At 40.5% G+C, this 13,531-nt stretch overlaps 1 protein-coding gene across 13 annotated transcripts in view; it reads left to right on the top strand.

Moving 5' to 3' along the window:
• The window catches only part of AGAP1 (ArfGAP with GTPase domain, ankyrin repeat and PH domain 1), a 390,393-nt gene that overhangs the window by 200,320 nt on the left and 176,542 nt on the right, over nucleotides 1-13,531 (top strand). For all 13 annotated transcript variants that reach the window (XM_042784244.1, XM_042784242.1, XM_042784241.1 and 10 more), the window contains one exon: nucleotides 423-515. In XM_042784244.1, coding sequence (XP_042640178.1) covers nucleotides 423-515 — 93 coding nt within the window. The remainder of the gene's footprint in view (nucleotides 1-422; nucleotides 516-13,531) is intronic.

Below are 13,531 nucleotides of genomic sequence, written 5' to 3'. Positions count from 1 at the left end.
CCAGCATCATAAAATCGATTTTTAAGTAGTTGATGATATTTCTAAGAAGCACATAGATGTCAGTTAAATGCGTGCATGTATATATCAGATTTTTTTAATGAGAGGTTCCTCTTTGGAGCTACTATTGGAGACTTCAGAAATGTGTCCTCTGATCTGCTGGGCCTTCAGACAGTGAAACTGTAACTCTTTAAACCCAAACACCAATTCAAACAAGTGGATGGTTGAAAATTAGAGGTGGTGTTAGTATGCAGATTTTGGGATGCTTGTGTGCTTTTGTAGATTCTAACCTGCACACTTTGAGTCTGTATTTATGTGTCAAAATACTTCTTTTTAATTGCTTTGAAAAGGGGAAAAAAAATAAAAGCATCCTCTGTGTGGACCTTTTCATTTAACGGAGCACAAACTTTCTTTTTGCTCTGCAGTCTCGGAAAGGGAGTGACCCAGACAAAGAGAAGAAGGTCCTGGAGAGCAGAACAGATAGCATTGGAAGCGGTCGCGCAATCCCAATTAAACAGGTAATGCCAAAATACTTTTTTTTTTTTTTTTTTTTTCCCCCCCCTTGCTTTCCATAGTTGGAGACACACCTCGGGTCTTAAGCACTCTGATGGCGGCCCGTGCGCCAAGATGTGTTTGATGTGCTCCGGTGATGAATGTGGAAGTCACTCACTTGACATCAATTAGGAGGGGTTCCTATGTGTATTAAAATAGGATCATTAGAATAAGAAGAGGGAAAATGTGACAACAGGCCTAATGAAGTGCAGTCTGCCGGCCTGCATATGGAGCGGGTTTCTAGGCTGTGCTGGCTTCAAAGCTGCCTTTGTAGAGGGGGCTTTGATTGGGCCGTGTGCTGCCAGTCGGCAGGGTAAATCAGATCGCTCTACAAGAGCCCCTTGTGATCGCAGAAATAGCCTGATGTGGCCCTAATTTGCTACTGCAGACGGACATCTGAACACAGTTTCAGGCTGGTTTGTAACAACGAGGCAATTAGTTGTGATAATCATAGCCGGTGTGTCAGCTGTGCGCTCTTGTTTGTAATTTGCTAATGAAGGAATTGTAACTTTGATTAGGTTCAGTTTCATTTAGACCTTATTATATAAGAGAACGTTTACAGCTGTAATGTGTGGCCTTAATTAAACTTCCTCATTACACAACAGGACTTGAATTCAAGGATTTGTTTTGGTCTGTTTTACTAGCCTAGATGCACTTTCATTAGCCCAGAAACTCAATGCTAAATTGTAGCTGTGAACAGTCCTTTGAAAGGCAAAAGCAATGCTGACATTTGATGCGAAATATTTGGGTGAATGAGATCATTTACTTTCTCAAATTAAATTATACTGAAGTCATGTGGCTGAGGACAGCACGCTAAGCATTTGTACAGGATGCTTTACAAATAGTTTCTGTGATGCGTTTGCAAGTGTTTACTTCCATGTGAGTTACTTTGCTGGAGATAGCAAAGGAGTGCTGAGGGAAGGGAGCTTATTTTCTTCTCGCACACTTGTTTCCAGTTTATTTTGGTGGCCTTCCTACCCTCCAGAGGGTCACTTGCCTCTTCCAATCTTTCCTCAGTCCATGCTTCATCTTCCCAGGTAGCGCTGGGTCTCCTATTTGGGGGTCAGTTTATGCGTGTTAGGGTTTGGGGTTTTTTTTTGTCTTTTTGCAGGTGAGGGAGAAATGGTTTTGTATCCTTAACTATCTGCAGTGGTTTTCTTTCTTAAAGGGAGTTAAAAAGACCTTTTGGGACCATCAGGCAGCAAAAGCGCTGTCATGTCTGCAAATCTCTAGTAGACAAATTTTAATCAAACACACTGCAATTCAGAAGAGCCGTTTGAAAACAGATAAGCGCAGTATTTGGCTCTGCATCTGGGGGAGGAGATTCCAGGCATTTAAAACTAGCTACAATTTTTTTTTTCTACAGCTTTTGTATGGTACTAGATGGGTTAGACCGGCTGGAATTCTTTTGGGTAATGCTAATTAAACAAAAGTGTATGTGGATGCAGCTGAGAATTAAAAACCGAGGAATACACTTTTCAGTATTTATTCAGAGCATGCATACTGTTCTTTTCTAAAATGCTGTTATATGAAATTAATTTGGTCAAAAATTTGAAGTGTGATTGCACTATACTATGTTGTAATGAAATGTCCCTTACGATCTCTTGAATTTCTGTATTGAAAAATTGCCCCTCCAACCCCTACTTGTATATTGAGTATGACCAGTCTTTTGGGAATGTGTACTTTTTGTTATGAATCCCAATTATGGTAATTTCATTTTGTCACATACATGAAATTATCAGCAAATATTTGAGCAGGTCTGTAGTCAGCAGATACGTCCTATTTGTCGGCATTTTGGAAGGGTGCTAGGAGAAGGGAGGTTGAACGAGACGCAGTGCTGGAGGATGGCTGCTGTCAGTGGTATTTCGCTTCATACTTACGTGTCAAGAGAATGGATTTGGAGTTCACAGGTTCTCTACATTCTAGACAGACAGACTTCAGTGAAGTGTAGAAGACCAGCACCACCAAGCCATTGAAGCAAAAAAAAAAAAAAGATTGAGGAGGAAAAAATACTTTTTAGATGTAGAAACATTAAATTAAAAAATTTATGTCCAGTGTGTATTCATACTGACAGTGTTTCGTTACTGTTAATAAACATACGTTAGCTTGAAGTGGTCTTCGATTACAAACTATTCTATTTCAGGCAGAAGGGGCTCCTGAAGTTTGAGAGGGGGATAGCTTTTGGTCTACCGACTGTTTAGGTGGAGGGGTCCTCTCAGTACAGGTGGCACTGAGTTAAATTGCTGGTACAACTGTGTTCTTGGTGGGCTCTACAGGTGCCAGGTACTTGGATGTTTCTCTGAGGCAGTAGAAATTCCTGCTAGGAAAGATTGCATTTCCTTTATTTCATGCATTAGCGGTGAGTAAGTCAGAGGGATGTAAAAAAGAACTTTTTGACCTAAATATCATAGTATGTCATGCTACTGTGCTTCTTACAGTGAGAAGCCCCTTCCATCATGTTATGTTTCTGTGATAAATGGTCAGGAAATAGAAAGAGAAATCTGGTTGCAGGAAGTAGAATGCAGATTGTAGCATTCACAGTATTGCTGTGGGAGAGCTATCTTGTTATATCATCAAAAGACTTTTCCTTTTAATCTTTTTTTGTCACCATGTTTTCCAGTGTTTGTCCTCCTGTTAGCCTGAAAGTCACTTTGCTGCGCTACCCTGTGCTAGTATCATGAGTAATCTCCATTTATGTTAAATGTCCTCTGACTTTAAGCTGTGGAGCAAAATGCCGTTGTCAGCTTCATGCACATACCATTCTATTATGTCTTTGGGACATCTTCAAAAGCATGTAGTGACCAGGCCTGTTTAATATCTGTTGTCAGTATTTAGTATTTTGTTTTATTCTCTGTCGGTTCTTACTCTGTGTGCACACCAGCAATACTGTATACTGGCTGCTGGCAGGGCGTTGCTTCTGGTGCAAGGCAGAAGTCCAAGCTCATACTTGCAGATTAGCACTTCAGTTGTGTTGGTTTGACCTTAGCAACAGATTTAACCCAGCCCACTCCACCTCCCCCCACCCCCCCCCAAAAAAAAGTATGTTCTGATTGAAACTCAAGTACAGTGGATTTTGTGTTCTCAGTTCACTGCTACTTGGGAAAAATGTAACTACAAAAAAAAAAAAAAAAAAAAAAAAGTCTTACTATTGAGATGTTGAAAGCCAGGGTCTCCCAAAAATCAGAAATACTATTTCCCAAGTTCAAAAAAAAAAAAAAAAAAAAAAAAAATCCCAAAACCCACAAAACAGCACCAAAACCAAACAAACAACCCATAAGCCAAACATCAAACAAAACAAAAAAAAATGAAGTAAGTTCACTGGAGATTGGAAATGTTCTGGTTTGGGGGAAAAAGTTACATTTCCTCCAGTACTAAAGGGACACGTGAAAGGCAGGAAGAAGAGCTGATATTAGTCAAGTATATTTGTGTGTGGTGGGGAAAGCCCAGAAAAAAATGTATGACAAAATCGGCGTTCTCCGAAGTGTAGAAAATGTGATGAGGAGGAGTTTGTCATCCGTCTCAACTACGGTGTTTCTCACAGATCAGGCCTGTATTGCAGCTGTTGAACCTAGCTCTGGCTGATGTCTGTCATCAGAGCGATGCGTTTGTATATTTGGAGACAGTTTAAACTGGTGGAGGAGCTGGGCTTTGGTAGGGGCATTTAATTTTTCTTCTGGTTTCTCTCTAAACGGACGTAGACGTTTTTGTGAAGTAAGCTGTGCTGGCACAAAGAGTTTCTTGTAATTCTGTGTTCCGGCCTTTCTAGGACCCAGGCAACCAACCCGCACCGCCGCTAGAGTTCGGTGTGGTTTTTTTGGTCAAAAGAAGCCAAGAGTTGCAACCTGCTCCTGAATTCCTGTTCTCCGCCCCTGAATAATTGAGCTTTTGGGGGAAATAGGTAAAATTGTAAACGGATTATTTCCTTCCAGGGAAACACCTCTCTCCTTCAGGGCTTTATCCTTAACTCAAAGCAGTCTGGTCGAAAAGTGTTAATGGTCTTGCGTTTTCTGTCCTTTTTAAATGTTAAAAATCACTTTTCACTACCGGGCTAAATACGGTTTTATTGGGCTAAGCCATATAAAACTGTTCTGATGAACCTTCTTGCTCCAAGCAGAAACCCAAAATGTAGGCAATGAAAAGCAGGCATGTTTTCAAAATGTGGCTGCTATCTTTTGTTAAAATAACCTGAGGTGAGTGAAATTTTGGGAAGGCCATTTTCTCAGGGAGGTACAAACACCTTTTACACGTGTAGTGGTATCAGCATGCCTTAAATCCTGTGCTGTTAGCATCCTTTGAGAACTGCAAATGCCACAATTTTCAAAAAAAAATCCAAAAAAAAAAAAAAGTCTCGCTTGTGTGCTATTTAAATATCTTGTACTAATCAAATCGAGTCAGAAAATGTCCAGAACAGTATTAGCCCAAAGTTAAAATCCATAGAAAGTCACATATTTCTGAGAAAAAGGCGCTTAAACTAAAAATATTTAAGGCGTCTTCTGTAGCTTAGCTAATAGTACCCTTAAAGCAAACTTAGGGTGAATGACTTACTCCAGTGTATCCTCTGTTCAAAACCATTTATTCTGAAAATGAAGACTTGTTCCTGGTAGCCTAAGTGAGTATTTTGAGGCACACTGTAGGCTGTACCGTTTAGATTGACATATTTGCTAGGGTGGGGGCGGTTTGTCGCGTTTTGGAAAGATTACTTTGTTTTCTGCAGTCTTGCTAAATCTTTATCAGTAGGGCATATTCAAATAAAAAAAAAAAGCACAACAAGAAAAATAAAAGCAAGAAGCTCAGCTCAGCGGTGAGGGGGCTTGTCATGTATTAATTTTTCATTGCTGTGGAGAATTGTACATACATAATCACTTGATTGCAGTGGGAGTTAGCGAGCTCCTATGGTGTCATTTGCATAAATCTTGTTAAGTCAATGGCAGTTAATGAAGTACAAATGAGCCTGGAGAAGGTGACATGCAAATCGTGGGTGGCAGATGGGAGGTCTGTTTTTGGGATGGCAGCTGTGTGCTCTTTCTTTTTTTATTTTTTTTTTTCTCTCCTTCCCCCATCCCCCCCCCCCCCAGATTAGAGTGTAAATAAATACGTAAGAGCTGGCCTTGACTTTCTGCTTTCAGACCTTCTTCTATTTGCCATTTGCACTTAATCACAGATGCTCATATTATTATATAGTCCAGCTATATAACCTTGACTGTTCTTTTACCAAAAACTGGTCAAAATAGATTTTGACAGGTTGCCTCAACCCTTGATTTACCCTAGGAGGTGCTGCACCTCTTGTGCCCCCAAATTCCTGCATCATTTAGGAATAGAAATCTTGAAGTCTGGATTAAAAATAAATGTTCTAATACTTATTGTTACGCTGATGACATAGTGAAAAATTTGCCATCCATGACTTGCAAAGGTGAACTTCAGAATCTATTCATTTCTCTCAGTTTGCAAATGGCTGTATTAATGGAGAAAGTCAAATATCTTATTTGGGCTTTACTTTTAGGTGATCTTTCAAATGACCTTCTTTGCCTACCAGTTTGGCGTATTTAAGTACATTAATGTAATCTCAATGAAATTAGATATTTTGTCTTTTTTTTTTTTTTTTTTTAACTCTGAACTAAAAATGGCAAATATTTTTTAGGTCCGGGCTTAGATAGGAGCTTTGTCAGCAAGTGGGGATGGCATCACTGATTTGCTTTCCATAAGGAACAGATTTGTTCCTGGGTGCACAAGTTGCAGTTTTTCCCTAAGATGGGCGTAAACAAAACTGGAACTTTACAATGTGCATCTGAATTTTATAAAAAATAGCATTAAACTTGGCAAAGATAACTATTTGTAAATGCTTTCAACAAATGTCAGACTTTGCATGAAAAAAAATGTGCCTTTGGTTAAGTAGTTTCTGAAATATTTGAGTAGTAGTGTTGCAATTTATGATTTCTTATCAACATTTTTTTTAAAGTAACTTTAAATCGAGCTGTGTACTCCCAAGAATTTCCTGTTAACTTTTTTTGTTTCAAGCCTGGCCATTGCCTTGTCAGTTTTCAATTCTTTCCCCAGTGCCCTAGCCTTAGAAGAATGCAACTGAAGCAATTTGTCAAAAACTTTCCTATTCAGGGAAAAATCAGTGCTATTTTTAAGATGTACTTAAAGCCAAAATACGTAATTTTTATTTAATTAAGGTTTTTTGCTAGTGAACTCTTAATACATTGTCTGTGTGCTGCTCTATAGAAAAAAATTCTCTGGGAAATTGGGAGTTGTTTTAGTTCTCCATGATTATTTTTTTTCCTACCCAGTCTCACTTAGCTCACCTACACTTGCACAACAGCCCCTGGCCTGAGGACTTTAGGAAGTGCCTTTCAAATGCAAGAAGCTTAAGAAAAACTTTTATTAGACTTAGGCTCAGCATTCACTCTTCATACGTGTCTGAGGAAGGTTGGCTGGGAAACTCGAGCAGCGGGCCCCTCCCAGCCCGGCCAAAGGAGCACTTTGGTACCAACCATTTTCCTTCCTCCCTTCAGCATGTCCAAGCTTAGGCTTGCATTTCTGCTCTTATTTCTGATCACTGCATTTCCAGAGTTGTCTTTTTTGTAACCTTCTACCCCAAATAGGTGGGAGTGTAACACATTTATTCCCTATCAGTCTGCATTGCCCAACTTCAAAAAGGAGGTTTTTAAAGCTTAATTTGGATTTTAATGGACTTTGCCCCATGTTATCTTTCTGACCTCCTGTCTGCCTACTGCTCTGTGCTGCTCAGCCTTCTCTTCAGTTCCCTACAGGTGCAGGTCAGTCCTGCTTCTGCTTGACTAGTGCTTTTCCTCTTCCTAACCTCCTTTTCCTTTGTTAATTTTAAACTCTATCTGGGGCATTTATGTGTATGGTAACAGTTACGTGGCTCTTGTGGAATAACACACAACTCTGTGTTAGCTTGGTCCTTCCCACTGAACCAGAAGGAACATCGTACCTGAAATCTGTTTTCCCCTAAAATACCCAGGGCTGTCTGTACAGCCGTTAGAGCACTGCAGCGAGTATGCCAGCGTCTTGGAAACAGGTTTTGAAAAGAGATCATCTGCCACGTCTAGTCAGTCAAACTGATGTCCTTAGTCGTCCTCGCTAGCAGAAGAGCGCCGCAGCGCTTCAGGCAAGTGTCAGGCCCGAGACCCGCCACCGTCAGAAACAACAAATGCTTTTTTTTGCAGCGGCTTTCTCGAACGTGAACCTTTACTTCGAGTCTACCAAGAGAGAGAACAAATAAGCAACCATCTTCGCGTCTATTCGTGCTTAATTCATCTGACTTGACAGGGTAAAAAAAAAAAAAAAAAAAACAAAAACAAAACAACAAAATAAAACAAACAAAATGGTATGGGAAGAGCAGGACGGACACGCGATGCTACAACCAGTGCGCTAGGCCCCGCGACCCGCTGGTGAGCGCTAGGGCTTATCCTATTGCTTCTCTCTGCACTCAGAAGCACGTTACGTTTTGAAATAAAACCAGCTAAGGCGTGTAACAACCAAAAGCGTTTCCAAAGAAGGCTGGCAGCAAACGTCTGGAGGGCGCACACGGCTCTAGGGTTTGCTTCCCCTTCGTTATAAGTGTGTCTTCTGGAACGTGCCTTTCTGCACCGGGGGCTGCCTGCAGAGCCCCTGCACCGAAACCCCGGTTCCGCTGCCACGGAAGAGACTCACAGCCCCGTGCTGCTGCTTCTGCTCCAGCTCCCGCACCAAAGCGTTCCCCAAAACCACCGCTGCTTTGCTTTTCATTTATTGATGCTCACGTAGGCTTCTCGGTAGTTGTCGGCAAGCCAGTAGCCGTGTCCCTGGAGGGTGGCTTTCCAAAACTCAGAAATGATGTGATTTACAAGGAACTGGCGGATAACATAGTTTTATTTATTTATATCTAATGCGAGGTGTAATTTCCTCTGTCACACGTCTGTCTAATCACAGTAATCAGTATCCAGATCTGCTTGCACAAACACAAGGGTGTGGGTTTTAGCCAAATACTCTTAGTGCCGAAATCTTCTGTGTAATTCCTCCGCAATTGTTTATAATCAGAACATACACATTTTACTGTGTTTTTAATTAGCTGATTACTAGTTATAAAATGTTTTGTACTCACTGTGGCTCTGTAAATTGTTAACTGGTAGCTACCAGTATAATTAAATATTTCAGAGCACTTGGCTGTGGTTGCATTGAACTGTGAAGAAATAATGTTATATAGCCAATCAAAAATAGATACTTGTAAACTCATTTAAAGCGTCAGAGTGTGTTAGGACTATCATGGTGATGCTTATTGCAGGAGAAATTAAAGATACAGTTTTGTGCTAAGAGGCAATACAGAAATTAGTTCCTGAATTAGTTGTTAATTGATTTGGTAATTCCCTCGGGTCTGCATGCTCTTTTTTCCTTTTTCGTTGTTGCATTCAGTTAACAGTGACTATTCCCAGTGCACTTGAAATATTTTTTCCAATTAGATCAAATGTGCCCTTACATCAGAGGAACGGCTACAGCTACATGTACCTGCCTGGAATAATGTTACATTTGACTGCAGAAGCTGGTTTTGCGTGTTTTACTGTTGATGATTTTCAGATACCGTCCCAAGAAAAACAGCACTTCTAAGTATTTGGAATAAAATAGCATTAAAAAGTTCCTGGATTTAATGGGCTCGTTTTGCAGTTGCCAGAAGCTTGCTTTAACTCACACCTCTGTGCTACCAAACAGTGGAAGGAGATGAGGCTGCCCGTGGTTGGGCTCGCTGCGCTGTCTCTGACTGACATCTCTCTCTTCTTTGTCTGTCAGTCTGTCCCACCGAGCCATCCACTGCCTCCTGCTTTCTGGATTCTACTGATTTGCCTTCCTGAGACGTTCGGGGGTTGCAGGAGAAAGCTGGGAGTTGGGTCTTTGGCTTATAAGGACTGAATTCCTACTCTGTTCCTTTTAATTGGTCTCCTAGTATTTGAGAGTCCCTCAAATGAGTTTTCTGTCTCCCAACCTATAATTCGTCCTTATTTTATCTCTAAGTACCTGCAAAAACTGTGCAGGGATAGTCCCAAGTGTGCCACAACCAAGGTGAGCAGCCTCCAGCCGCTCCACAGGTATATTTAAAGATCTATAAATAGGATATTATTAATAAACTTTTCAGAGAAATTAATTTTCTATCATTTTTTTCACTGCTGATGACCATGGCCCCAAGCTAATGGGAGTCTCTGGTCCTCCTAACGAAAAGAAGCTGGTAGTTTGTGAATGAATTAACCAGTTTCATTTCAGGGTGGTTTGCTTTATTAACTCTTCCCAGATCAAAAAGTTGTCTTTGTGGTACAATGCATGGGATAGTAAACACGGTATTCAATTTTGTAACCAAATTTTGCTTAATAAAGAAATGCGTTTAAATGTTCATTAGTGTCGATTTGGCAGGGGGCACACAATTTCAAAAACAATATTCCATTTGTCTGTATGACACAATCTCCGAAGTGAGCAAAAGGAGAACACGGCCTTTTAGGGCAGCGATGGAAAGTAATAGGATAAAACAGCTTCAGGACAAAATACAAAAACTTTTTGTTTGCTTAATGTTTTGATAGCCATGTTAACGCTGTAAGAGCTCTTGATTGCTTATGATTGCCAGTAAGAGGTGCTCAACTTCGTCCTCTTTGGTTTTTTTTTTGATCCTATCCAAATGTAATGCTCTTAGTTGTTTCTTAAAAGAGATAAGGAAAAACTTCTGGGTTTGACTAGTAGCTAATGATTTCCTAGCTGACCCATCAGGTGTGATTATATAGCTCTTGCACATCATTAAGATTCAAAAGGAGATATTCCAGCTTTTATTTGGAACAGATCAGGTAAGCATCCTTTGAGACACTGTGGAAAGAGAATGGAAAAAGGGGGGAAGGAGAGTGCTGGAAGACCCATCAGCCTCATCAGAGATAGTAAGGCAGGAGCTTCTTGTATATAAAAAAAAAATTAAAAAAGGCAAAAATAGTCCACCTGACTATGTCTGTATAAAAGGAACAGATGTTGCTCTTTAGGATGAACCGGTCAAGGATCTGTTTTCCAGTGCTGTGTTCGTACGAGAAGGGAGAGAGCATTTTTGATTTTTCCGAGGCTCTAACACGAGCATCCTTGTCTTCTTTTGCCCAGTGCTTGATGCCAGTGGAGAACGGGTTCCCCCAACCTCCATGGTTTTGGTCCCTCTAACAGTGCAGCAAGTAGGACTGGAGCCAGCAGAAAGCAAGCCAGGCAGTCTCTCCTGTGAAGCTTTTGGAGAGTTTCATAGACGTGGGGTGCTCTCATCCTGTTCTGCGTGCCGCTGTGTTGCGGATCCTGGAGCGCTGCGCATTGAAAGCGAGTACAGACCATGGGGAAGAGGTGTCAGAGTACTTTGGGGGAGAGGAGGAGGGAATGATCGAAAGCAATGTAGGTATAAAAGGGAACATCAGTAAAGAAGGCCGTAATATGACTTTAAAAAATTTATTAGAATTTTCCGGTGCTGAAATGGTGTAATATATCAAGGTGGAATCTCAATGTGACATGCAGAGATTGACAGCAGTGAGGTCACTAAGGTATCTTCACGGTTGCCCTTAGGCTAAGAACTGGCCCCTGGCCAAAAGCCTTTGACTCAAGATGGTTTATCTAGATACTGCTTTAATAGTTGCATCTAGGAAATGCTTACAAGAGGCATTCTTTTTATTTAATCCATCTACATCTACTCAGATAATGAAAAAAAAAAACAAAACAAAACAAAACAAACAATGGGGTCACTCGGTGGCTTATTGAGTGCATGATTCTATAAATGGAGACTGGAAATGATTGACCTTTAGTTATTTTTAGTGGTTGAGATCTGGAGGATGCCTTCGTAGTAGTGATCTCTCATCGAGTGATAAAGATTGTAAAGAAAATGACTGCAAACTCTCCAGGACCGAGATGCGCTTTCAGAGCTGTGCGAACTGCTTGTCGGTTTTCGGTTCGTATCAGCTCAAACCAAACGTTCCTCTTGCAAAAATGCCATGGTTCCGAGGGAGGTGAGCCTGTGTGCATCTGGGCTGACTTTGGTGAGTGGAGCTCTTCCTCTGCGGGCGCCAGGAATTAGGCCGGAGAAGTGACATAACAAGATTAAGTAGAAGGCTTATGACAGTTAGCAAGTGAGACTGCCTGCTAGACTTGGGTTGACACAACGATTATTAATATGTTGTAAAGATGTTTTGGGGATTCCACCATATTTGTGTGGTTGCCAGCAAAATGTTGACAGTTGCATTGTGGTTAATAAATTCATTTAGATTTATAAGCATTGTTTACAGAACCTGTTCGCCTGCTGAAACTCTAACAGCATCTGTTCCTTCTTACTAATTAACTGCTAATTACGAATGAGCTTTGTGTGTTTGTCAGTATAACTGGCTCATGCATTTTGTAAGGAACATTAACAAATTGATTTACATAGTGGTAAAGCAATCAAAAGAGTAAACTGAACAGCACGCATTTAAAGCCCTTTAGCCTAATTTTTTGAATGAGGCAAACTTTGGGCAGTCTAAATATTTTCATAATTCTTTTGCTACCTTTTAATTGTGTAGTAATTGCATGTGAATCTGAATTGGGGGCTTTGGTCCAACACTCCTTGATTTTTGGTTTTGGTTTGTTTTGGTTTTTTTTTTTTAAAAAAAAAAAAAACAAAAACAAAACAAACAAACAAAAACAAAAAACAAAACCCCAAACCCCTAGCATTACACACATTTATCCAGCGTATAAGTAGTAATGGCAAATTAAAAATAATAAATGCCGTGAAGGACTATTGCTTGCGGGGAGGAGCAGAGGGTCTTTGAAATGTAGGTACTCTGACTATAACTGTTTCGTTACCAATCATCAAAATACCCACCGTGGAAGAAGTCCTTGCACTTTTGCTAAAATACTGCTTTCTCTGATCCTACTTTTATTCTTCAAAAGCCTTCTGACTGCAGTAATTATCAACACATCTTTAGAGCAGTCTCGGTAGACAGGCCAGATGTTGGCACTTAAGTATTTTGAATTTAAAGGGACTAATTCAGTAGTGCAATTCTTAAAAAATGAAATCTTAGTTTATTTTGCATGAGTTAGACCAAGGAGAAAAATCATGTAATTGAATGTTGTGTTTATTATAAAGGATCCTTCATGTTAAGATAAATTGAAGATGAGTGGTATGATTAGATGACATGGATATACTTCACTTACAGTTTTCCTAGAGCGTAGAGCTTGAAATGGGCCTTGTAACTAGTGTTAGGGAGAAGACAAAAGTAATGCAAACACAAAGCTGCAGGATTTAGTTTTCCTGAGTGGATTAATACAATCATGAGGAATACACAGAGTAGTTTATATACGCTAAAATTTGCCAGAAAAACTCGATTGCTTTTTTGATAGAATTTCAGAATAAGTGCATGAAGCAAACGTAACAGATGTAAAATGTTTTGATTTCAGTAAAGCGTTCTGATGCTGCCTCGCTACATCTTAACTGAGAGTTGATCCAAATGCGTTTGGCTAAAAACTGGGATGTGGATTGAAAATGGTCTGTGAGATGGTAACCCAAAGCTAAAGCCAGACCGTGATGTGAGCTGGCTGGAAGATGGACCGAGCTCTGTTCAGCTCTAGGGCTGGTGCCATTCAGCGGTGCCGTTAATGAGAAGTGTTGGAAGCCCAAGCAAACACATGGCCATCAAGTTAGTCAAACTTTCGTCATCCTCTAGGGTAAAGCTGAAACGCCAACTGGGGAGAGAGGCACATGGGAACGGGGACCAGGGCTGGAGTTAGTCATGAAGTGAAATGAGATTTGACTTGTAAAGACGCAAGTCTCTTCATAGAAGCCAGATCATCCTGGTCTGTCCTAACTACTTGCACGGGACAGACTTCCCTTGTTCCTTCGTGGTTTCTACTGATGGCAGATTCTTGATGAAGCACTGGGTGCTGTCTCTTACCATAGCACTGGTATACTTTAAAAAGTGTATTTTCGTCCTTGTTTAAAATAACCGTGCAA

This window comes from Tyto alba, unplaced genomic scaffold, assembly GCF_018691265.1.
Source record: "Tyto alba isolate M040663 unplaced genomic scaffold, T.alba_DEE_v4.0 Super-Scaffold_7, whole genome shotgun sequence".
Classification (NCBI taxonomy): Eukaryota; Metazoa; Chordata; class Aves; order Strigiformes; family Tytonidae; genus Tyto; species Tyto alba.
Note: the sequence above shows the minus strand (reverse complement) of the source record. Positions and strands in the feature narration are given on the sequence as shown.